Below are 26,860 nucleotides of genomic sequence, written 5' to 3' on the forward strand. Positions count from 1 at the left end.
AATGCTGAGGCGCTTATTTCAAAGGCCGAACTGCCTACTTAATCGCAGGAATCGATATCAGCTGCTAACCACGCTGCTGAGTAAGTATTCCTTTCGCACCATCAAGGACCCAAAGTGGATGACATTTATTTCGGACTTTATCCAGTTAATGTCATATCCATTTCACACGGCATCGGCATCGGATGGCTATCCCCCACGCTGAGGAAACTTCAGTCCGACTCGCCCGTGGGTTTCGAGGTGAAGTCCGAGTTCGAGATCTCCTGGGTGGGCTCCATGCTGGGCATGGGCTCGGTGACTGGCAATATACTGATTGGGTGCCTGCTGGGGCGCCTGGGCAGCAAGAGGTGTCTGCTGTTAATTGCCATTCCACATTCGGTAATTTGTCAAAATCGAACAAAGGGTATTGCAAATGCTGATAATGTGTGTGCTTTTAGTGCCTCTGGATCCTGGTCTACTTTGCCCAGAGTGTGGAGTACCTGTACGTGGGAAGACTTTTGGCTGGCATCTGTGGCGGCGGCATGTACATTGTTCATCCCATTTTCCTCAGTGAAATCGCAGATGCCAAGTAAGTGGATAATTTATGGCTGTCGCCAGGGGATTGTCACGATAGCTCGCTGGCAAAAGATTAGAATGAACCTGGGAACGTCACTACAGAAAAAATGCTCAAGTGGAGTTACTCAAAGTGTTTATCACATGTTAGCACTTACTAATAGCATCATAAATCGGTTTACTTTCCCCACAGCATCAGAGGAACCTTCTCTGCCATGGTTATGCTATCGGTCAATGTGGGCGTCCTGGTGGGCTATATCATGGGCACCCACTTGACGTACTACTCGATTCCGTTTATGGTGCTGATATTGCCCCTGTGCTACCTCATTTCCGTGTTGCTGTTCATTAAGGAATCACCCATGCATCTCATAAGGATTGGCAAATACTCGGCCGCCGAGAGATCGTTCCGCTACTATAAGAACATCAAGGACTCTGATAATATTCATGATCAGAATAGAGCCATGGAGGAGTTTGAGATAATGAAGATAGCCCTGGCCAAAGGGGATCCCCTCCAGGATGCCGTCACTTTCAAGGACTTTTGTAAGTGTGGAACTATCATTTTATAGCTTTACTATAATGTTTGTTATGCGGATAGACTCTCGACCTGCTTTGAAGGCCTATGGACCCGCTTTGGTGCTTTTAATTGCCAATCAGTTTAGCGGACTTTTCACCATGGTCAACTACATGTCGGACATATTTGCCAACTCGGGCAGCACAATGGACCCCGATACGTGCACCATCATCATTGGAGCCGTCCAAATCCTGGGCACCTATGTGACCACTTTGCTGTGCGACATCTGCGGACGAAAGATACTCATGCTGGTCTCCACGGCCGGAGTGGCCATTAGCCTGACGGCCTTCGGATTCTTTACCAAATATGCCGAGAGTTACGATGTCGGTGAATACAGCTGGATACCCCTGCTGCTCATGTCCATGGACATCTTTCTGGGCAACATCGGCCTGGTGGGATGCTTCTTTGTCAGCCTCGTGGAAATGTTTCCCGTCAAGGTGCGTTCCAAAGCCATAAGGTTTAAATTAATATACTAATGATTCATTGCAATCGTATTTGATATAGATTCGTGCCAAGGCCGCCTCAATGGCAATTGTGGTTTGCAGCAGCTTTGTGTTCGTCATGCTGAACATATTCCCGATCTGCATGAAGCAGTGGGGCATTTCGGCCACCATGTGGTCGTGTGCAGGTGTCACAGCATTCAGTTTCCTTTACTTCACGTACTTCATGAAGGAAACCAAGGGCAAGTCCATGTTGGATGACTGAGCACGTGAATGAGTGTGAAAATAATATTTCAATAAAAACATGCAACTGATTAAACAAATCGTTTGTACCATCCATTTGTCGTCATTACTCACACGGAAACAATTTCATTTAAATGAGCTTTCAGGTGTTCAGTTTACATTTTCATGTATATTTAAATAAGTTTAGTTACATATAATTAGATAATATAAACAAAATACGATTTATGCCGTAGGCTCAAACATTCTGATGCTAATCTATTTTCATTTTTTAATTACATAGTTGACTATACAATTCATCGGACGAGCACAATCCACTAATGCTGCCCATTTAAAACTAATTAAAAAACTAGCATACTAAATCACAGTGTTTTTTCCCAAGCGAAAAAAAGTTTGCAATATTCTACAAAATTACTAGCATTTCTTTATAAACATACAATATTGTATATATGTGTGCGCGGGTGGTGTGGAAATAGGGCAGCCTGCAGTAATATTTCTTGGGGCTTTTAAAACGTACATTAAAACAATTAAAGTTGGGCATTCCACCTGCTCTCTTTCTCTCTCTTGTGTTTCAGCGGCAAAATAGCGATTAATAACATAAACGGCCAACAATTAAAATGCGTAAAACAAAACAAAGATAAACGTTTACGAAACAGTTCTTTCGCACTGCCCTACCGCAGACCACGTTTAAACTATAATAGTAGGTGTAAGGATAATGGTAGTTATACTCGCAGTAATAGCTCAACATACATGGTGTGGCTTGAAAGTAATTGAATCACAAAATTGGCGCAATTTAGCAAGTTTGTTCAGTTGTAGCGGCTTAGCAATGGTGGGCACTACTCTAATTACGTATCACTGGTTCGATGTCTGCTCAAATAGATATAGATATGGATATGGATATATACATATATAGATATCACGTCTTTTTGGGGCATCGCAGGAAGCGCAACACCGCGTATCCCAGGCACCGGAATACCAGTAAGAACATCATCAGGATCAGCGTGTTCAGCCAGAGCGGTGATGTCGAGTTTTGGGCTTTGAGTATTTCCTCGTATGGAATGAATTCGGTTGATTGCTGTTTGCAAATCTCGTAGCTGCTGGGCGAGCCACAACTGAAAGACATACCATAATATTCATTAATTATAGTTAATTAGTCAATAAGGATTAGCTTACCCAATAGCCGCCCCCTCGCGGAACTCGAGAATCTGCATGTTCTGGTAGGCGTAGTGGATCATGGAGGTGTACCGGATCCAGCTGAGCCCCTCCGGAATGCGGGAAGACAGATATCCGCCGAACAGCTGGGTGGCCAGCGTGTACAGGGCACTCAGGGTGATGCTCACGTTCATGTCCATGCAGCAGGCTCCGATGAAGAAGCCCACGCTCTGGGCCACGACCGTGTTGATCAGCAGGAAGATGAGCATCAGGAAGAACAGCTTCAAGCTGGAAAAGCGCATTAGGCATGAGCTTGCAGTTCCTAGTTGCTCAGAAGACCATGCTCACCTGGTGCAGCCCAACATGGGGTAGCTGATCATGAGGTAGACCGTGGGCAAAGTGATCACCAAGGGCAGCTCGGCACACATTTTGGCCAAGTAATAGGCGGATAGTCGGTAGGCCCCGGAGCGACGTTCCTTGCTCACCACCTCGCGCTCCGAGGGGACTGTAAAGTACAAAGATCAATAAGGGTTAATGATTTCCGTTCGCAATCCCATCCAGACTCACATGAATTGAGGGCCCCAAAGAGGGCGAAGAGCATCCAGTAGGTCTGCGAGAAGAACATCCACCCCTGGAGGTCGTGCAGGAACTCCTCGGTTCTGGGCAGCTGGAACCAAATGGCACCGGCCATCAGAGCCAGTCCGATGGTCTGGAACCAATTCAGCTTGGACAGCATGCGCGGCTTAGCCTCCCGGAAATTGCGGCTCGAGAGGACGCGGAACTGGGTGTGGAAGCTGGTGGGATAGGACAGCCAGTCGTCATCCGCCGAATGTCCTGGCCCACTGCCAGCACTATAGGAATTACAATCGCTGGAGGCGCAGGAACTGAAGTTGGACTGCGAGTCCGCGGCACACCACACCAGGTGCTGGGCCGCCTCCTCGTCCTCCTCCACCCGGCAGCCGTTGCTCGTGTGATGCAGGTTCTCGTACTGGTGATGGTGCCGGTTGGAGCGGTGATTGTAATAGTTATTTATGATGTCGTCGATCAGGATGCTATCTGCTTGCTTCTTGCCCTTCGCACCCGAAACGCTGACCTGGTTATGGCGGCTACTCGTGATGCAGTTCCGGTTCAGATAGTTGCCGTGCGATTCCTTGGCGGCTATGAAGAGCTTCTCGCGGATATCCGGATGCGATTTCAGTTGCTCCACTGGAAAGTAAAGGAAAATATTAAATCTCGTTTTAAATAATTCAGTACTATTTCAGTACTTACACACAAAATCGGCGGGATTGTAGTGCGGCTTAATGGTGACCCCGATGTCCTCGAAGTGGCGGTAGATGTTTTGCACATCCCCGAAGTAAGCAGTGCGTCCTTGGTGCAGCAGGAGCAGCTTGTCGAACATGTGAAACATCTGGGACGAAGGCTGGTGCACGCTGATTACGATGGTCTTCTGCTCCAGCTGGGCGTACCGCTTCAGGACCTTCATCAGCGAAATGGCCGAGTGGCTGTCCAGCCCAGAAGTGGGTTCCTGCCGGGGGACACCCAAAACGAATCATTGAAACTGCACTTTAAACGGTAAGGTAGCAACTTACATCCAGGAGCATGAGCAGCGGATTGGTCAGCAGTTCACAGGCGATGTTCGCCCGCTTCTTCTCGCCACCGGAGAGTCCACGGTTGAGGTAGTCCCCGAACTTGGTCTGCTGACAGCAACCCAATTCCAGGGCTTCCAGTATGTGGTCCACCTGGCGCATCTTCTCCACCCGCGGCATTGATTCCGGCAGTCGCAGCAGCGCCGTATAGACCACCGTTTCGCGGAGCGTCAGTTGCGGGAAGAAGATCTCCTCCTGGAGGACATAGCCGATCCTTCGGCGCCACTTTTTGGTCAGGGGCTCACGGTTGAGGAACACACTGCCGCTGTCAATGTGCCGCTGGCCACTGAGGCAGTCCAGCAGAGTGGTCTTCCCGCTGCCCGAAGGACCCATGATGGCCAGGACCTCGCAGGGACTACAACAGAAAGGATGGAAAAGTACACACAGCTTGGATTATTCGTTACGGGCTTTTGGGTAATGCATATGCTGCCAACTTTTCACTTGCTTTAAAAATGCAATTACAATTTTGCCTTCATATATTGCAGCTCACAGCTGAAATCCATTTGTAGATTATTCATTCGTACGTTGTTCAGTTCAATTCATTAAAATACTGCCATCTGTATCTGTGATGGGGGGTTGTTATTCTTTTGTTGAAGCTTGAAAGCGCACAAGTGAAGTTGGCAGCACAGCATTCAATGAATTATTCGTGCTTTTGAGTGCTCTTGTTCCGTTGATCTTGTTACCTGACGAATCCACTCACATCGGAAAGTATTTGGCGTTCGTTGTGCAAAACGTTCAGGTTCTGGAAGGTCAGCTGCAAACTGTGCTGGGGCTGATTCTGGGGGTGGTGATGTGCGTGGTGGCTGTTGCAGATGTTTATGTTGTGATGCTGCTTCTGCTGGTTCGCCGCCGCAGACTTCTCAAAGTGGTAAGACAAGGAAGCTGGGGAGTTACTGCAAAAAGAAATAAATATTAAAGTTATTTCTGAGTTACAGCGCTTCAAATTGCTTGGGTATATTTCCTCTACAGACTCCCTTCATCTCTGCCAGCCCTTATCATTCTACTTTTCATACTTATTATTTTGTGTGTATTATCATGCTGTGGAACAGAACGCCACAAACCTTTTGTTGATGCTCGTGCGAAACAAAACAAAACGCAAGTCAATGTCCCCGCGGGCAGGCAAAAGTAAAATCAGTGCGACAAAAGTCGGGGGATATGGCAGTACAATACAGTTACTCGGTACCGCTCTTGTTCCCACTGTCAACTGTTATCGCCGATATCACGTTCGCATGTGTGGCGGTCGCATTATCACTCACTCGAACGCACACACACACACAACCGCACACCAACGCACACACATGGACCTTAAGAGAGCGAGCTGATCGGCAGGGAAATGGAAAATGGAAAATGGAGCTGTGCGTGCTCGTAATTCTCTGCCGATACCCTGTATTCGGAATGAGTTGGGCATATGGGCTTTCGGGATCTGACGTATCTATATATCTCATAGATTAAGCAAATGAAGGTTATTGTAGTGGGCGGGGCACGCCAGGAATTTTCATTTTCATTTTTTTTTTTTTTACGAAGTTAATTTTGTGTTCACCATAGCATATCGTCGCGATCGAACACTCAACGAGTGCAGACGTGCCTGCGGGCCGCGAGTTATCTGTGTTGTTCACATAGAGCCCGCATTTTAGCAATTTAACACAGCAGCACCCACGTGCAGTGGTTGGTACCGACCAGCTGTACCCAGACACCGTCCCCCCCCTCCCCCCCCCACGATCCATCCCCCCTCATCATGGATTGGCAGGCCACCCCCTGCGCCCACAAGCCAGGGAAATCAACCCCCTGCAAGAAGGCCCGCAGAGTAAGGGAATCCAGCCCGAGCAGCGACTCCAGCACCTCGCATTCGGAGCCTGGCAAGCGCAAACCTGTGAGCAAACCCACGCCCAACATCAGCGCAGCCTATCGTCGAAGGTTGGCAAACAGATTTGCCATTCTCTCGAACGAAGAGGACGGCAATGACGACGACGAACAAGGCATCCAAGACGGAGAACCTGGACCTGCTGCCACCAAAACCCAGGGCAAACCCAAGACTACTCTCAGGACTTTCAAGCCACCACCAATCTTCATACCGGATGTGACCAATATCAAGGCTCTCACTAATAGCATTGCTGGAGTACTTGGCAATGATGTGGAGTTCACACTGAAAATGGCAAGCAACAACAACGTTCGCGTGATGACCCCGGACAAGGAAAGCTTCTCCGCCCTGAAGGACTTCTTGGCCAAGTCCAATAAAAGGTTTCAAACCTTCCAGCCCCGAGACGAACGTGCCTATAGAGTAGTCATCAAAGGTCTTCACTACTCAACGGACCCAGAGGAAATTCGGGATGGGCTAAACCGTCACGGACACAAGGTCAGAGACCTCTACAACCCCACCCAAAGAAGTACCAAAAAGCCACTTAACATATTTTTCGCCAATCTCGAGCCGGCCAAGAACAACAAGGAGGCCTATAAAGTTACGCGACTTTGCAGATCAGTGGTGACAATCGAGCCACCGATAAAGTTTAATGACGTGCCGCAATGCTATCGCTGTCAGGCATTTGGACATACCCAACGGTACTGCCACCTAGAACACAGGTGTGTCAAGTGCGGAGACAGCCACCCAACCGTTGAGTGTAAAAATAATAATAAGCCGGCCCATTGCTTGCACTGCGAAGGACCGCATGCAGCCTCATATAAAGGTTGTCCCGCATATAAGAAGGCCAAAAGCATGCTCGCTCCAAAGCTGGCTTCAGCCCCACGCGCCCATTACACTGTGAGCAGCAGCAAGGTTACTCCTAACGTTAGTTTTGCCAACGCTGTCAAGCAGGCAACTGATGAGACACATGCCATCCCTCATACTCAGGCCAATTTTGACAACCTGATGGAAACAATAATGGGCAGAATGGAAGCCATGTTTGAAAAAATGATGGAGAAGGCGATGAGTCAAACGAATCAGATGATGGAGAAGGTAATGAGTCAAATGAATCAGATGATGGCAACCGTCTGTAAGTCCCTATGCAATCAGCACTAGACATAACCATCTGGAACGCAAACGGCCTGATCAACAACAGGCCAGAGGTCGAGCTTTATTGCAAGACCAACCAAGCAGATATTCTCCTCATATCCGAAACCCATTTTTCAGACAGGTCCTACTTCACCTTAAGGGGGTATGACCTCGTGTCAGCCATCCACCCTAATGGTTCAGCACGCGGCGGCGCCGCCATCCTTATTCGCAGCAGCATCAAATTCGACACCCAACCACCAATTCAAGAGGATTGGGTGCAATGCGCCCGAATATCGGTAAGCACCACCCACGGAGACATTACCTTAGCTGCTGCCTACTGCCCACCCAGATTTAGAGCCACGGACGATTGCTTCTCTTCGCTTTTGGACAGCCTCGGCCCCAAATTCGTCATAGGAGGTGACTTTAACGCCAAGCACACTTGGTGGGGTTCCAGAGTATGCAATCCAAAAGGACGCGCGCTATGCAGGCAGGTTCTCTCCCGCAACCTCAATTGCCACGGAACTGGGACGCCAACATACTGGCCCACTGACCCTGCAAAAACTCCAGACATCTTGGACTTTGCGATCTCTGGCGGCCTGGACCCGGCAAGAATCCAGACCAGGGAGGTGGAAGACCTTCTCTCGGACCATAGTGCCATTGCCGTTTCGGTCTACGCCTCAGCCATGTTGAGATCCGCGGGTAAAAAGTTAATCTTCAAAACGTCCGACATCAGCAAATACCACCACTGGCTGAACAACTCGACAGTCACTAATCCACCATTGGATACCCCTGAACTTATAGATGCGGCCGTTGTGAACCTCACCTCGCAAATTCAGGAGGCAGCAACTTATGCTGCTCCAAGGTTCTCTAACCAAACGAGGGACAGAAGTAGAGACGTCCACTTTTGGAATCCTCGGGTTAATGAGCTCAAGTCAGAGAAAAGGCGTCTCCGACGGGTTTGGTTCCTCTCCAGGAACCCTAGAGACAAAACAGCTCTCAACAGAGCCACCAAGGAGCTGAAGGAAACTCTGGTCAGGCTAAGGAAGGAGGCCCTCGACAGCTTTGTTGGTAATCTCGCGCCGGGTGATCCCCACCACAACCTGTGGAATGTTACCAAGCGCATCAAGAGGCCACTGAAGAGGATCCCGCCCATCAGAAGACAAGACAACTCATGGTGCAGAACTGAGACCGAAAGAGCCAACGCATTCGCCGAGCACTTGGAGGAAGTCTTCACACCAGCCAATCGATGTTCCCCAAATGAAGCAGCCGAAACAGCCAGGCTCCTGTCAGAACCTCTCTTTGACTCCGAGTCGATACCCCAGGCCACGGAAGAGGAAATCAGCAATTTAATAGCGGCAATGGGTAACCACAAGGCTCCAGGCGATGATGCCATCAATGCCATTGCTTTAAAGCTCCTCCCCCCTATTAGCAAGTCACTAATCACGACCATAATAAATAAGTGCTTGCAATTGGGGCACTTCCCTTCATCATGGAAACGCGCCGAAGTAGTTATGATCCTGAAGCCTGGTAAACACGAAGCCAATCCCGCCTCCTACCGCCCGATCAGCCTACTACCAGTACTCTCCAAGATACTCGAAAGAGTATTTTTGACCAGAGTATTGCCGGTGATTGAGGAGGCTGGTCTGATCCCTGATCACCAGTTTGGCTTTAGGCGCCGCCACGGGACACCAGAGCAAGGCCACCGAGTAGCGCAATATATCCTGGACGCCTTTGAGAATAAGAAATACTGCCTAGCAGTAATGCTGGACATTAAGCAAGCCTTTGATCGTGTTTGGCACCCCGGTCTCCTCCTAAAGCTCAAAAACGGCCTGCCCCAGCCATATTTCAAGTTCTTAAAATCGTTCCTGGAGGGCAGAAGATTCGCCGTCAGGTGTGGAGAAACGCGCTCAGACGTCAAAGAAGCCCGTGCAGGAGTTCCCCAAGGAAGCGTTCTCGGTCCGCTCCTCTACAACGCGTATACGGCTGACCTGCCGGTGATACCGAGCCAGTACATTATGGCAGCCACTTACGCCGATGATACTGCGTTCCTAACAACAGCAGATACCCCAGCAGAGGCCTCCCAGACTATGCAGGAGCAACTAGATCTACTGAACACGTGGCACACGAGATGGAATATATCGGTAAACAGCGACAAGTCAACCGCTACCACCTTCGCAACTAGACGCGGCACTTGCCCACCAGTTAGTTTCAACGGGTTCCCAATCCCAGAGGTAGCCAATCCAAATTATCTTGGCTTTACACTGGACAGGAGACTTACATGGAGACCACACCTGCTAAAGAAGCGGAAACAGGCGGAGAACCGAGTCCGTGAATTCTACTGGCTGATGGGCAGACAATCTAAGCTACCGACTTCCACTAAGCTCCTTATCTACAAAGCGATCATAAGGCCAATCTGGACGTATGGCATTCAACTGTGGGGCACTGCATCGAAAAGTAACATCAACATTATCCAGACATTCGAAAACAAAACGCTCCGCACAGTCACAAACGCTCACCCTTTCCACGATAATGCCACTATACACGAGGTCCTCAGCTTCCCCTGGGTGAAGGATGAGATTAAGAAAAGCAGCAGGCAGTACATGCAGAGGCTTCAAGACCACCCAAACAACCTGGCACAAGACCTGATGGACACCAGTCAACGCACCAGGAGGCTGCACCGATCACACCCTTTGGACCTCTCTGGGATTAGACACGCAAATTAAATTAAATTATACACATACATTATTATATACTTCATACATACAATATCGACAGTTATTGTATAGTTTCGCAACAATTTATGTAATCAATTAATTCTCTACCGTTAAGTTTAGTCATCAAATTTAATGATTGTCCGCGAAGGACAGTTTTAAATTAATATATCCAAAAAAAAAAAAAAAAAAAAATATATCTCATATATCTTCTTTTCTTATCTAGGTTGTCTAGTTTTTTTTCCAGTGTATCTCTTAGCTTGCTTTTTTAATGGCCCAAGCAAATATAATTTGAGTGCTTTTGAAGTGGAGTATCATGAAGTCGGAAAATCTTACTGGCGTTCTTCCGTATCTCGACTCTCGGTCAATGTTTCGACTTTACTCCCACAACACAGATACATCGCACACACACAGGCAGATACCAAGACGGAGTCAATAGCCTCTTGTACGCTGGATTCTACCCTGTTCTTGTGTACCTATCAAATTTATTTAAATATTTCACTCGACTGGCTGATGGGCCCTCAGCCTTATGAATAGACCGTAGATAACGCCGTTATAGTTATAACATCTATTTCTGGATCTATATCATCGCGGCCCTCCATCAGCATCAAATTATTCGACCAAGAGCAGCAAATTTCATTTACAAATTATACAGAAATGTGAATTTCCGCCAATCGACTCCGGTAGGCGCCGAAAGTAAATAGAGAGTCCGGTCGAGTGCATTGAACCACACACGCAGCGTGAGTGCGAGCGAGACGGACGAGGCGGTACAGGGGGACGGGGGCGGTGGCGGTGCCGGTGTCGGTGACGCGCAGAGGGAAAGGGACGGCTATAGGGGGGCCCGAGTGGGGGTCAATGCAGTCAGCAGACAACAACGACAAACAAAGCCAGCACTCACAGATACCCACGCACACCAACGCAGCCAGCGCACGCACTCGCACAGGCTGCATGCAAAGTATCTGATGAATACATTTTATTTTTATGTGCTTTTTCTGCCTGCCATCAGCATTACCCAAGCTCCCCAAGTTCCCTCGTTCCACAGTTTATTACAATAGCCAATGTCCGGGTCGGATAGCCAGCAAACGACATAGAGGTCCTCAATCCAATTATCTATTGAATGAATGTTCCGAAATCGAACTTTTGATACAGATACAATAGAAAATCCTTTCGAAAAGCCTTACCAGGAATTGGAATTTTAAAACTTAAAAGTAATTTCGTTTACCATTTCTGTTCTTGTTAGATCTTACGAACTTACAGACTTGCACAGAATAAATTAATTTTGGCACAGAAAATATATATTTTAGCTTTATTTCGAAGTTAATTGGCTCTGCTGGTTGTTTGGATTCGCTTCTGGGAAACCGAATACTTTCGCCCCACGAAAGAAACCTCGGAAGCAACTTTCCAAAACTAAAACGCTGCCAGAAGAGGATGGTGCGTCGACTTCCCACTAAGCTCAGCTCAGTATCAGCTTCTTCGAACTACTGACCCCCTTCTCGTGCACTTTTCGCATGACACCATTTCCAGAAAAATGCGACCTATGCACAGAGCAACAATTTTGTGGCTCAGCTGGCATGACACGTGACCCTACACTCGGGGTCATTTCACACGAGCCAAATGTTCGCATTGCGGGGGAGAAACTGTCGATGTGTCTGGAAAAGTGTTCAAAAGTGTGCTGGCTTCTTCAACTAACAACCAAACTTTCTTTTAGTTTACAAGCTGTGGAGTTGGGTAATGTGCCGAAGATCACGTAGTCCATCAGACCCTCCTATTGGCTTGGGAGAAGTCTACCTTTTGTAAAAGATACTTTTAACTGGAAAAAGTTGAATGCAGCGTCTTTACGTTTTCACAAGGTCGCTTTGTGCTCAAATACGACGCGGCGAGTGGCAGACACAAATTCTATATCGAAATGGGTCGAGAAGTTTAAGAAGTTAAGGAAACTCAAACTTAATAGGTATAAGGAACTTGGTGTGAGAGCATTATCCTTTCAGATAGTTAGCATAGTTTGGGCACCAATAAGTGCCAGCGAATTCGATGGCAGCTAGTAAACCCATTAATGCACACACCCAAGTAATTAGCTAATCACATATAATCTCATGGCGAACTGCTAGTTTCCGGAGTCTGGAGTCTCTTCCCAAAAGTCTGGCAAAGACATTAGCCCCACAGCGACTTCCTCGAAGTTTCCCCAGACTCGATTATTTACGTAATTAGCCGCCGTGACCTCCGCTGCGGTCCAAGCGAGCTAGCTTACTGACCAAGTAACCGGCTAACAATTTACCTAACTCGCGGCTATGATGCCATTTCTTATTTCCTTACTTATTTGCTTTTTTTTGGCTCTTGATTAAGGCCAGCAAGACAAGAGAAAAAACTAAATCTTGGTCTTTTGGTGTCGCTTTCTTGGGGGAACTCTCCTCGAGGAACTGGGACTGGCTTCTTGAATACGCGAAAAGGTTATTGACTTTTACAACAAGCAAAACAGACGCCAAAATAAAGCAGCAACAGCAACAAAACAAAATAATATAATTCACACACATGCACAGAAAGAGGGAGAAAGGTGGAGAAAGAGCAGGATGGAGGCACCGCAAAAATTACGTGAAAGTTTGGCATTGCATACAGATCTCACTACGTGCACGTGTGTGTGTGCGTGCGTGTTAGTGTGTGTAGCACGCAATCAAAAGAAAAATTTTTGAAATTCTTATCTCGTTTTTTGCTGTTTTTAATATGGGTTTTGTTGCCCATTGTATTTGTGAATACATTGACCGATATTAAACAAGTTGCCAAATAAAACAGATGATCGCTGTTATCGTTTATATAAAAAATCGTACTTTGTACAGCTCAAATAAAATTATAAAAATGTAATAACATTAATAACTAGCTGATAAATTTCAAAAATAATAGAAGTTCTTAAAATGTAGTGCAAATTTTTAAACATTTTTTTCAATCTTGCCATCAAAAGCTCCTATTCTTGTGAACCCAACTGTGCAAGGGCTTGAAGAGTTCATTGACTTTGCCTGTGCCTTTGTTATGCTTTTTATTTTTTTATTTGTTTTTTTGTGTTTTGGTGAATTCATAATTTCAATATAAATAGATGAATAGAAAACAAAGTGATTTAAAAAAATTGGGTCACCGAATTTGTGCAATTTATTTGATGTTCTGCTTTTAATTAAATCTTTGTCGTGCTTTTTGCGTCGCTCTGCTTTCATTGAACTTCCTAAAACATTTGGCTGAAATTCCTGATTGTCGCGTCACTGTCATTGTTTTATTTTAATTTTTATTTTGCCCAATTTATATGAGTTTTGTTTCGTAGCTATGACCATGCTCAATTGAATTTATTTGCTTCGTTCTTTGTGTGCCTGCTCCTTCCTCTTCACTGACTGGTTTTATTTTCTTCGGCTTTTTTGCGTGTTACTGACCCAATTCTTTTGCCAGTATATTTTTTATTTTTTTTTTTGTTGCGTGCTTGATGCGGGTCGTCTTCGACTGAATTTTTTTAGATCTTTTCCTTGATCATTTCTTTTTGATTTGTTATTTATTGCCGGCTTAATTTGTGGCCTTCCCCTGCGACCGGGGAAACTATTCAAATGTGCTGGGCATTTGTGTGCGATTTTTGTTTTGCACATTTGACAAATATGCCAAGGCTTTTCGGTTCGGGTTTCTTTGAGTCGGGACTGGAATCGGCAATCGGGGAAATGCAGGTCAACCGAAAGAGAGTGGCAAGATCGGCTACTGCCGGCAGAACAACATGTCGTATACGTAATTTATGCATGCATATCATGCATATTGATATCAAGTATCCGCGCGAATACCAGTTTCCCAAAGTTCTCTCTCTCTCTTTCCCCGCCATGCCATGTGGGTGTTTCAGCTTCTCGGTTATTTATTTATTTTTCGACTCGTTTAATTGAATTGGAAAGGTGGTCGTGAAGCCGGGAGGGGGGAAATGATGATCGCGATAGAAAGCAGAACCCCAACTAAACCAAACTACTTTCAGAGTTGACCAACTTTTCTGCCGTCAGCTTAAAGCAATTGCACTTATCGCACATCCTAGAATACTAAAGGATCACGACTGCACCGCCTCCCAGAGGTATGCTACAGTTTCTTATTCAGCATTTTTTATTGTACTTTCAATGCATCTGACACAGACTAAACTGGTGTCAATAAAATCCCCCTCCCTGCACTGCGTTGCAGTTAAATGGGGCTTCTCTAAGGACTGGTAGCTGATGTACACACATGCCCAGCTAACCTTTAAGCCCACCCAACGATCTGGGTGCATAGTTACGTAACTTTCCCGGCGCCGCCAGTGAAATGTTGGGTCAAAGCTATTGCAAAAGAGGTGGTGGGGGGAGCAGGGTGGCTTATGCCAAGGAGGGGCAGACGATGTCGAGTTGAGTCGAGTCAAGTGGCACTTGTTGCACGCCACTTGACTTCGAGAGGGGAATGGTTGGGTGATGGCCGGGCGATGGGTGGGTGCTATTTATCTGATGCCACTTGGGGGCAGGAAGCGCATATCGCGCATACGACATGTGTTCGCTTTTTGTTTGCCAGCTAGCGAATGAGTGCTTTCGAGCGTCGCAGCCAGCCGCTGGTTCAAGTTGCAATAAAGATTCAAAACGCAGATGAAATGGCGGCTGTGTCGTGACTTTTCAAGCGAGATATATGGCAAACGAAACAAGAAAGCGCTTTCTTCTTTCGGCTTGGGCTTGGGCTACCTCCGCAGCCTCATCCACTGCGGTTTCACGAACTTTCACGTCATTGTGTGGTAATTAGCTGAGCTGGGAATTATGCTTCCTAGTTGGCAATTGATTGGCATCCATCTGGGGCGTCACCTCCTCACCAGTCCACCAGCTCACCATTCCACCAGCTCAGCAGCTCACCACCTCGCCCGTTCGGTCACCCGATCAGGCTGGCAGAGATCTGGGTATGTGTATAATTTAGCATATTAATTGACACAGTTTCTAGTGTTTCTTTCTTTGCCGTTTTTTCTGCAGCTCTGGCTCACGCACTTTCTCTCGATGCTTCAAGAAACTTTATGAACTATGTAAAAATTATAAAAATGCTGTTGAAATTGCATGGCGAGAAAAAGACAACCAAAAAAATGTCACAAGAAAGCAGCCGCAAAGTGAAAGAAAATACTAAATGCAATTTATTAGCTGAAAGTGTCACTGCAATTGGGTCAACGCAATCACCTGAGAATTCCTATCCGATGCACACCTGTCCGCCCGCCCGACAAACCGACCGATTTGTACCGGCAGTTGCATCACCTCATTTAACAGTTAAGACGCCAATATATATAGACGTAGTTAAAACCAGGCACAAAAACTAATGGTGTGAATTAGTTGCTCAAATATTGAACATGCAGTTGAGTGCGATTTTGGTTGGCATTGCCGTTGCCGAAAGGGAAATAAAAAGCGGAAAAGCCAACAGCCGTTTGCCTCAACCAATTAAAACCAATAGGATCGTTAAAAGAATATTGTGTCGCATTAAAACATCAGGTAAATCGCCGTTTCTGTGAATTTACCAATCAGTTAAGAGCAGAGTCAAGATTAACTGATGATTAAAGGATTAATATTGGAAAAGCGCAACTAATGAGGCAAGTTTTAATTAACCACTCGCTTCCTCTTCCATCGAAAGCACTTAAAATATGATTTGTCAACTGCATATTTTTCTCTGAGTTATTTGCCAGCAATTTACCTATGGGAAGTCAAAAAAGATGGTAATTGTATGCATCAGAACAGACAAATGTGGAAGCGATAATCAACTGACGACACAACCCACACCAAACGCAATTTGAGAAAAAGAAAACCGAGTGAAACTGGGGAAAATGCCGACACAAAAATCTCTTTGAGTGCGGAAAATGAGGCAGCGAAATGTCGTAAACAATGCACCCGGCGAAAGGCGGAGAAAAGTCTAAAGTATCTGCAACTTTGTACACACCATGTGCAAATTCAGCTGCTTCCACCATAAATATTGTATACTTTTCGTGGCCTTGCAGCTGTCAGAAGTGTATCTCAAAGACATATCTGTACTATATAGTATCTGCATTTGACAGCCGAGCATCGCAATCCAATTTGGGCCAATTTTCGACTGCGAGCCAGACAATTAAGTGAGCATTGAACTTTGCTGGCCCCAAATTGTCTTGTCAAACTTTCCTTCACTAATTATAATCAGCTTGCTTAGCGTGCTAAGGCCAAAATGGATTTTCAATTAGAAATATTGGCTTGGATTACAATACTTTGGCACAGGCATAAACAAGGCAGTAGAAAATCCCTCTACATTTTAAGTAATCCCAGTTTAAATTTTTAATCATTGCGGGTTTTTTTTCCGTTCCAAATATGATATTAATGCCAGTTATTAAAGTCGTTGAGCTCGTTTCGCTCGCCCATTTGCGGTAAATAGCCAAATTACAGTGCGATTCGGTACGCCCCCCATCCGCCCTTTTGATTCCGTAATTTTTGGGCGTGGTTGTTAAAATTATATGCTACAAGCCGACTTAATGACTTCACCCAGTTGTTGGAAATTTCAGCTTACTAAGTTACCATATGCAATGTGTATATATGAGGGGGAAGTTTGGCTGGTAATCTAAATAATTTGCGAATTTACAATGGCGGTTGTAACGAATGCAGTTGCAAATTAAGGCTGCATTTAACAAACATTTTTAGTTTTGGTTTTGATAGCTCTTAAAATAAGCGATGACTAACAGGGGAAAAAGTGCAGTATCATCAGAAGCAGAAATCCTGGTTGCAGTATATACAAATTCCTCGATCGTTGTTGTCTGGTGTCAATAAAGACGCCTGAATAATGGCAAATAGCCTGGCCAAGAAGAGGATTAAGAGTGCAATGGAAAATGCGATGAATAAGCGAAAAGAAGAGTGAGGAAGTTAGAGGGTGGTGGGGGGTGTGCTTGGAAAGGAGAATAAGCGAAATAGAATGAAACGATGCGAAATGAAATGCAACAACGTAAACACAAACAAACCACAAGTTGCAGGGCACAGCGAAGGCGAAAAACAAACAAACAAACAAACAAGCAAACAAACAAGTGATGGGGCACGGAGGGGCATTGGGGGGGACAGAGCATAGAGAAGAGGCGAGAAGCGCTAAACAACAACCATATCGCCAAAGAAGAAGCAGCACAAATGAAACGTGCGAATGGCGCCCAACGTCGACGCAGGCAGCGGCAGCGGCCATTGAACCTGCAAGTGGAGCTCAGAATTGGCGAAAGTGAAGACCCACTGCCGCAGGCGGAAGCGAGACGGATGCCGAGGCTCGAGCGAGACGCACAACACACGATCTCCACTCGCTGGTTGTTGTTGCTGCTGCGATGACGCAGTCTTCAGATGGCCACAAAAAATAACAATAAAGCAAACGCGAGGTCTAAACCACAACGAAATACCCTATGAAACTGAGAAAGGAGTTAGCAGTAGTAACTAAAATCAACCTTTTAAGCTGAATGATCTAATGGTGTAGATTCTTCTTATAGGAGAATCTTATAAGAGAGCTAAGTTTAGATACCCTCAGCGAGGGTACTCAAACAATGTGATGATGCTGCAGAAACGAGAAGACACGATTAGAAGAAGTGGCCTGCAGATGCTGCAAGAAGCGGCTTCGGAAGAATTCGAGAGGAAAGAGACACACTGACTGACTAACTGACTGACTGACTGATTCTGGGATCTGGGCATCTTCTGCTTCATCATCATTAAGTTGATTATCATTGGGCCGGGTTTAATGCAGGCGCTTCTTGGAAGTCTACACGACCACCGAAAATAAAAGAAAGAGCCCAAACGGCTTAAAAGCGAAAGAACCCGAGAAATTCTGAAATTCTCAAATTCTTGATCGCATCGCGCACACGCAGCGTGCGAGTGAAAGAGACGGCACGCTGGGGGGGCAATTTGTTTAAAATGTAGGTCTATGGGTTTCACGAAATCCTCTATGGGGCACCCGGGCCCCATGGCAACGGATCTCACAGATGGCAGCTCGCAACTCGGAGGGGGGAAGGAACGAAAAGAGAAGGTTTAAGTGGTTTTTGGCTTTTCCTCCATTATTTGGCCAAGAGTTCTTTTCTGGCCAGGCACGCAATGCCACTAAGCAAAACTGGGAGGAACTTTTACGTTTTGGTAATAGTTCTTAACAACTTTTAGAGCTTTTCACTCTTAACTACAATAAGAAGATATGTAAACAGCAAGCATAAATTGAAATGTTTTATATTATTATTTTTTGAATTTTGTACGAGCATTGTGCAAGCAACGATAGCCAAACGAATGAAACATCAAATAAATTGTTTGTTTTAGTGCGACTTTATGCTGGGGAGCCTTAAATGCACTTCTCTTGCCTCAGTTTCATTTTCTGTTTTTGTTAGTTATTTATTCTGGCCTAATGTCATTACACAAAACGAATTCAGAGTGAGCCGGTGAAAAAAGTGAGCCATAGCAATTTGTTTTATGACTCCGGCGTCTGGCAAAATGCATTTGGCATTTTATTGCTATGTCTGATTTTTGTTTGAGATTTTTTATGATTTAATGCTGTTGGCCGGGCCAAAAGGATAGTTAGACAAAATGTTTTATGTGCGTGTTATGCAACAGTTTGCAGTTTCCAAACGCTTCGCTTTGGCGCGGCAATTATCAAATGTCCGAAACGCCAATTTTTATGGGCAGGAAAAACTTAGAAACTGTTTATACGATTTGAATTACAAAGTTAGTCAACGCGACGTGCATTTTTATTTCGCGCCTTAAATGAGTTAATGTACGATTTTACTCGTTTATTCATAACATAAAAAAATAGCAAAAAGCTCTTGCACACTAACAAATTTTATTTCCCCAAAGAAACAAAACAAATAAGAATCCTGGTACTTCAATTAAATCGCTTTTTGTCGACACTTTGTACTCCAATGCACTTCACACAACTGCAATTAAAAGTAACATGTGTCTAAAAATAAAGCCAATGATTTTTCACCCGCTGTGAAATTGGAAAAAAAAACACTCATACGCCAGGTGGGCCGTTGCAAAAACTGGCAGCCAAATAAATCAGCTAACGGCGGTGGGTTCAAGAACGTTCATTCGGCATGAACTTGTAAAGGTCATCAAATCTCTGGCATAGAAGTGAATGCACTCGACAACTATAACAACTATAATTTGAGCTCTTGAAAGCCGGCAATAATAATATAACGCCAGATAAAAAGAGCGCTGCAACCGCAATTTAAACTAATTTACAACAACAACAACACCAATCGGCCACAATGGCAATGACAATAATTTATTTTTGAATACATTTTTATTCGTTTGCCGAGGAACAGCAGTGGCGTTGACAACAACAATAAAAAGGCCACAACATATGCAACTTCCAACCGCAGGCATCGTAAAGGGAACAGTGACTCGCAGTCGCTTAAAAAGTTTAAGAACTCTAATGACTTAGAAAAATTGCATGCATTTATACCTTTCAACAGCTGCAAACCAAACGTTTATATAAATTTAAAATTGTGTTTTTGAATACACGCACATATTTGAAAGCACATTTCAATTGATCTGGAACCAGTGTGCAGGGCATCGCCTCAGTTGGTCTTCGGTTTCAGTGACTGTGACTGTGACAGTGACAGTTGTCAAAGAGCGACGTTGGCCTCCATTGCAGCGACTGCACCCCTCTCTTTCTGCCAGTCGCACTCCGCTCTCTTTCTGGCCACCCCCAGGGCTGCTCCTCTTTCTCCTTCTTCTTCTCCTCCTCCTTCCCCTGCTCCCACCCACTTCCACTCCCACTGCGATTCCCATTGCCATTCTCGATCCCAGAGACCTCCCCTTTCCCCCACAGATCCGTCAGTCATCATCGCCCCCGCTTCGCCCCGTCTCTTTCTTGCGGTGTAGCCCCGTCTCTTTCACGCAGCGTTTTATTGACACTGCTCGCCTAACGGTAGATAAAACCCAAACAGGGCAAACAGCCCACAATGTATGCAGCCGTACCGAACAGAACTGAGAACTGCGCCTAGACTCGGGGGGAAAACGGAGGCACCCAGCTGCGACTCTATTAAATTTTCTATTCTAGATTAAATTATAATAAATTGCAATTTTTCTGCCTTATTTGCTCAGCTCTGTTTTTCATTTTTTTGCCTGATTCTTTTGCCCTGCATTGCGCCATGCGTTTTCCTGTTTTCGGTCGTCTGGCAATTTGTTTTGTCACGTCTAGTTGGCAGATTTTCTAGATCACAACTCGGAAGCAAATGCATCTGGACGCCCACGTTTAGAAAGTACTTAATGGTAACACTATGGAAATTCGCTTGGAACAACATATAGCTTTCCTAGTACACTATAATTTATTTTCTTTTGTATTAAAAAAAAAACAATATGAATAAAACCCTGAAAAAGTTGCGCATTTTCCAACTCCCCTCCTTTTAAGCAAACTCCGCCAATTTCAAGTTGCACAACATTGGTATATCATAGAACAAAGCCTTTCACATGCAAATACCTGGAATAGGCAAAGTTCAAACAATAGATATCAGATATCTAGCTTGGGCAGGATGCTCATGGGAGGCGCCCCCCAAAAATTCGGGGAAGATCTTTTGTGATGGGTTGTGCCCATTTCGACAGGCAGCTGCACACCATCTACCTACCTGGCCCATTACGTCTATTCTGATCTAGCCCTCAATCCTTTCAAGCTACCCAAAAAAACAAGGCATGGGATTCGGACTTGGATTCGCATCTAGCGTTCCTCCGAAGAAATCAAACCCAACCCAAATTTAGCAACTGCGCCATTTGGAGTTTGCCTGCATTTGACGCGCCTTTAGATTTCTCCCCGTATTTATGTGTGTGTTATCATATTAAAACTTGACCTACATACGAGTTCCAATAACCGGTTTGGCCAACCATTAAAATGCGGCTTGGATTGCCAAAAGTTTGCCAGCTCTGATCCTGAGAGGTTCTAATTCGCCAAGAGAAAGATTTCGTAGAAATGGAATAGAAAACAGACGCATATCATTTTTCATATTTTTCAAATACCATATATTCTTTAAGTGGAAAATAATCTTTGTCGTCTGGAGTAAAAGTTTCGTATTACAGCATGAAACTTGATTTTACGACTAAAATCGAAACGCATGACCCTTTAAATCCCCACAATCGAGTGTCCGAAAACTTCAAGAGCCCATTTGTTTGTGTTAGGTTATTTGCTCCACTCCACTTCGAAAATAATTTTCAATAAAACTTGCGAGAGGCATAAGCAAAATAAAAACAAAGTTGGAAAACAGATTTGGGGATGGGAATTCAATTGTTTGTGTTCAACAAAGTTCAACAAACCTTAATGGAACTTAGAACCACATCAATTGGTTTGGATTTTGGGAAAACTTGGTTCCCTTCGTGTGTTTATCGTCTGAAATTTTCCTAAAATATTCTAAACAAATCTGTGCTCTGATTTCTCATGCAACCCACATATGGCTTAAAAGAACTTTCAGAAACCCAAGACACTTTTGAGAATGTATGAATTTATGAGAACAATTTTACAGATAAAGTACAGAATGCAGGCCAGTAATTGAAGAGAAATCATTTGAAATAGTTTTATTTACTATTGTTAACCAATAAATAGACTTCGAGTGTATTATTTTGAATGATCCTTTGGTTGCCTTGTTGCCGTCTCAATGTGCAACATGCTGTTATTTGGCTCGTACGTTTGCTGCCACCAAATCGAGCAGCCATCCTCTACCTTTTTTTTATTTATTTTCCTTTTTGTGGCTGCTCTGAAGCTGTTGTGGCAACAAAAACTGGGTCAACTGTGAACCAATTTCAGGCCAAATTGCGACAAGAGCAAAAGCAACACTCTGTAATAATCGCAAGAGTCTCGGCGAAAATAAAACGTGCCACCAGAAAAAAAAGATGCAGAAAATAAAATGCATTTAAATTGGTCTTCGGCTAAAGAAGCAAAGCAGGGACAGATCTCGGATCTGCATTCTCGAATTGGGGGGGCACAAACCGAGAAACTGAGAAATCGAGAAATCGAGAAACCGAGAAACTGAGACACAGAATAATCGCACCTCCACTTCGAGTGCACTCTGAATCGCATAATAATTGAAAATTTATGTTAAATGCACATAATGAAGCCAGCACTCGACAGCCATCGAGCGACCCAACAATGTTCTCATTGTAATTTAATTTACTTAATTTGCCAACACATAATCGAGAATTGTGCGAATCTCGATCTCGGCATTAACCCAAAGTCTGTCAGTCAGTCGGCCGGAGTGACAAACGAATTAAGCTGGAAACTTAAACTTAACTTAACTTCGGTTTAAACACCACCCTCGTGGATTTTCGCAAGCTCTGGCCAAATGGCAATTATTAAGTTGATTTTCGCAGCGTATTTGCATTGCAGACAAACTTCAATTTGGCCACCAGCAAAGGGCAAACAACAAACAATTGGGCAACGGATTTTGGGTTAATTGCATTTATTTCCGCGAAATATAAAAGGGAAACGAATTATTTTCGTTATTTAGATTGCACGTTTTTAATTCATACCGAGCAGGAATGCTTGATGAGTTTTTAAGCGGAAGCATTTCGCACTAATCGAATGGTTTTACTATGTTGGCTTACTAACTTTAGCCTGGCTTTTCCACCGAACAAAGGAGACCTGCACAAAATGCCCAATGTGCAAATATTCAGTGAAATAAACGCAACAGCTGCTGGCGCTGATGAAAAACTTGTGGGTCACCATAAAAAATGCAGGATGCACTGTAACCGTGTGTGTGTGCGTGTGCAGGTTCCCCCTTAAATGCAACAAAGATTGGAAGTGGCCACAAAGGCTGCTCCAAGCCAAAAACCTGATCCTTGCAGAGAACTCAGCTCGCTTTGTAGTTACTTTTCAATGCGAAAGTCCATGAATTTTTCTGTTTTTCGAACCTTTTCGGTCAGTTTTCCCTGAGAGTGCGCGTAGCCCCACTTTGACCCCCTTTTGTACTTCACCTGACGAAGGGGTTGGTGTCCCCCACTCAGCTTGCAAGATGTAATTAAGCAGATATGTCGTGTCTTTCGGATTCACCGAAGGGGATATCCCCAACGAGCTGAGTGATACCCTAGTTAGTGGCAGGAAGTTTCAGTTCTAGAACGAGTTTTCGAGCCGATGGGCAATCAATTAATACCGCAAAAGTGTGCGGGTCTACACTGCCTGCTAAAAATCTGATCACGAAAGACACACTGTTTCATGTAATTGAAATTCTAAGGCAGGCTTAAGCTGCAAAAGTATATTGCAATTGATGACTGACTTTGAAAGCAAACTTGACAGCTGCACTTTTCAGCATCGATTCAGTATGAACCGATCCAATCCAATGGTACATAGGTTCGCTATCGAGCTCCAAGAGTAGAAGAACATAGTTTCCAAGAGTAGGAGTAATTTGCTCCCGCTCGAACTGTACAAAACGAGCTGCAACTCACTGTCAACCGAATGCAACCGGTTGGAAACGCCACAAATTCACCCGGAGAACTGTTTTTTTTTTGGAAAAATCATGATTTACCCTTGGATTGCCTCTACTTTCCCCTCCTTATTAAGAGGAACTCTGCATGCAATCAGTGCGGATACAAAAAAAAAAAAAACAAAACATAACACACACACACCTGCATTTATGTAGGTACGAGCTTGGCTCGGAAATTGGGTCAACGCTGATTGAACACTCACCTTTTGGCATCAACTAAAATGCTTTTGCCCATATTGGCCAGGCCATTGGATGACGTTAGATTATCCGTACTTGGTATCGTTGTCTGTGATGTGTGCGTAAATTCTGAGGACGTTGAGCTGGAAGATGACGACGACGTCGAAGATGCTGATGATGAGGCAGAGGAGTCACTGCTGGCCACCGATGTCGCTGCTGCCGCATCCGATGTTGCAGGCGGGGATGCAACGCTTGAAGCTGCTGCTGCTGCTGCCGCTGCCACTGCCGATGTTGCCGGCTCCACTTCGATCTGGAGGCGGCAGTCGGCCACTATTTTGGCCAGATTGCGACGGCTGGCACTCACCAACGGTACCTGCTCCGTTGCCTCGTTGTCATTGTCCGATGATCCCATATCGACTGCCTCAACACTTTCCACGATCATCAAATTCATTGGCATTTTTTCGTAATGAGTCGCCGCCGCTGCTGCTGCTGCTGCTGCTGCTGCTGCCTCACACTTTGCCTTTTTCTTGGCTCTGAGCTCCTCGGGTTCCTTTGGAATTTTCTGAATTTTTGCCAATTTGCGAGGAGCAACACAGGCGGCAGCAACTGCAACTGTTTCCTGTTTAGCTGCTAGTGTTGTTGCTGCTGCTACTTTTAATGACTCCTCTACAACTTGTTCAGCTGCTCCTGCTGTCGAGTTTATTACCAACGAAGTGGCCGTCGTCGTTGTTGAATTTATAATTGCCGGCTGTTGTTGCTGCTGCTGCGACTGCTGATGCGGCTGCTGATGCGACTGCTGATGCTGCTGCTGATGCTGCTGCTGCTGATGTTGCTGCTGGGTTGCCAGCGTCGCGGCTCCACCTTCTGGTATGATTGTTGCAAAAATTTGTTCGCCAAATATGAAAAGATCCTTGGAAATAATCATTATCACCTTTTTGTGAACGCTTTAGCTGGATGTTGTTGGTGTTGCCGCCACAGTTTAGATATACGTACGTGTGTATTGGGGGATTTTAAATGTAAATCTTGTTTAAATATATCTATGTGTATATGCGTATACAACTTTTTGCTCGTCTTCTGCCTGTACTCGCCTTAAACACGTTTCGTTTCGTTTATTTTAATGCATTAAACATATTTTGCAGCTCTGGGAACTTGGGTTTTTGGGGATTTCTTTAAAATTTCATAATTCCCTGGCTTGTCTGGCTTGCCTCCTTTTTCTTTTCTTTTCCCGAGCTGTGGCCGACTGTAATATAGTAAGAGCAGAGAAGAGTACAGGTATAATTAATATGTAAGCCAAGTGAATCAAGTTGTGATATAATTTTAAGATTTAAGAGATTATATAATTACTCCGGCCTTTTATTGAATACACAAACTTATTTACATTTTCGACAATGTTGTCGGAAAGTAGTTAAAAAGTCAGGCAAGCACGGGGAAACAAAGTAATGATATTATTATTATGTGCACAATTTGTTGGCTTGCAAAAGTTTGCTGCACAATCCCAGTGAATTGCATTCAATTTATAATTCATTGTTACTAAGAATTTGCAGGGCTGATTATTCACGCGTTATTCATGTAATATATTCGTTATTCACTGGAATCAGATGCTCGCCAGCTCTCACCGAAACTATTCACTTCATTTCAGGCTTCACTTAATGCGAAAAAACGTTCTGCAATTTTAATCATTTATTTAAACTTCAAAATGTTTGCCTCGACTTCGAGGAATCTTCTCAAAAACTCAGATTCTACGCAACTTTTTGGCTTCAGAACTTTTCCGATAATTTCCTATATGCACTGCCACCGGCACAGAAAAAGATAATGAAAAGGAATCGCTGAATATCGGTGAGAATTGGGGAGAATCGGGGAGAAGTGGAGACGCCTGGCGATTTTTGTTATATTTGTCAATTAGCCCGCGCGAAACAAAGCGCCAGAGCAAAGCGTCAGTTTTCGTTTTTAGCGATTTCAGTGTGTTTGAATAACATATAATATAAGGTAAATGCAGTAATTGCAATAACAACGCACCCAAAAAGCGAAGGAAGGTAATAAAATTCTTTGTTGCTTTTTCGAATTTGATATTAAAAATCGTCAGCACTTATTTTGCAATTTAAATGATTTCTTTGCCTTTTTTTCGGTTTACTTATTGAACATATGTAGGTTTCTTGTAAACATTTTTGATAACACGCGTGTTAATTTTTGGATGGGGAATTACTCGATTTATAAAGCCGAAACGAAACACGGACAGATCGAACGAAAAGTAAAGTAACGTAGAAACACGACGAAAAACAGAGAGCTATTCCGCTTTTCCACACAACGCGAGTTCGGCGCGCTTCAGCATTGAAGAAAACATCCAACGGCGCCCGTTGATCTGAACGTACTGAACTGATCGCGGACCGTTAAAGCTAAACGCTTGCGCCAGCGCTCCAAAAGTCGCCGCTCATTCATTCCCGTTCTCTCGCGCTCTCGCTCTCGCGCACTCTCCCCCCACCACCACTCTCGCCGCCTTCGATCCCCACACGTGCGTATGGAGCTTGCACCGAGAAAAATCGCTCTAAGTTGTAAGTTTTAAGTCAAGGAATGAGAAACCATACAAATTATGGCTTGCATTCAGAAGGCATGTAACAGATATCTCTGCAGTATTAAAATATGATAAAAGCTTAACAAAAGTGTTAAAATATAAGAAAGTAAGTTAAGAACTAATTGATTACATTAAAATTAAGAATGGCTTTCTTTTGTGAAAACACTATTTAATACGAATTATAGTAATAAGTAGTTCCTTTTTTTTAAGTGCAGCCTCTCTTCCTTGCTCTCTTTCTATTACATGAATGTTAAGTTATCTCTGCGTACATTGCATTACAAATGTTATGGGCTTACAGAGAGACCACTTCCCCTACTGTTCCCTAACAGTAACAGGGCTCAACATTATGCTATCCATATTCAGTTCCCAACGAACTTTGGTAATATTCGTTGATAA

At 44.6% G+C, this 26,860-nt stretch overlaps 2 protein-coding genes across 4 annotated transcripts; one reads left to right on the forward strand and one right to left on the reverse strand.

Moving 5' to 3' along the window:
* The first annotated feature begins 1 nt into the window (after window position 1).
* LOC6613234 (facilitated trehalose transporter Tret1) lies at window positions 2-1,883 on the forward strand. Its single transcript, XM_002037675.2, has 6 exons — window positions 2-80; window positions 146-375; window positions 435-565; window positions 743-1,089; window positions 1,145-1,557; window positions 1,625-1,883. The coding sequence occupies exons 1-6, from the start codon at window positions 2-4 to the stop codon at window positions 1,823-1,825; spliced, it is 1,401 nt and encodes a 466-aa protein (XP_002037711.1). The 3' UTR covers window positions 1,826-1,883.
* Window positions 1,884-2,024: 141 nt separating this feature from the next.
* LOC6613235 (ABC transporter G family member 9) lies at window positions 2,025-26,263 on the reverse strand. 3 transcript variants are annotated; one of them, XM_032727399.1, is made up of 9 exons: window positions 25,912-26,263; window positions 23,922-25,135; window positions 5,282-5,491; window positions 4,542-4,953; window positions 4,222-4,477; window positions 3,520-4,158; window positions 3,301-3,457; window positions 2,974-3,240; window positions 2,025-2,912 (listed from the first exon to the last, which is right to left on the reverse strand). In XM_032727399.1, exons 2-9 carry the CDS (start codon window positions 24,818-24,820, stop codon window positions 2,717-2,719), a joined length of 3,036 nt encoding a protein of 1,011 aa, XP_032583290.1. In that variant the 5' UTR covers window positions 24,821-25,135; window positions 25,912-26,263; the 3' UTR covers window positions 2,025-2,716. The 3 variants fall into 3 exon arrangements, with proteins under 3 accessions (XP_032583290.1, XP_002037712.2, XP_032583306.1); XM_002037676.2 differs by lacking the exon at window positions 25,912-26,263 and having other exon boundaries at window positions 23,922-24,805; window positions 24,889-24,984; XM_032727415.1 differs by lacking the exons at window positions 23,922-25,135; window positions 25,912-26,263 and having other exon boundaries at window positions 5,299-5,390.
* Between the last annotated feature and the right edge of the window lie 597 nt (window positions 26,264-26,860).

The sequence above is a fragment of the Drosophila sechellia genome, chromosome 2L, assembly GCF_004382195.2.
Source record: "Drosophila sechellia strain sech25 chromosome 2L, ASM438219v1, whole genome shotgun sequence".
Lineage (NCBI taxonomy): Eukaryota > Metazoa > Arthropoda > Insecta > Diptera > Drosophilidae > Drosophila > Drosophila sechellia.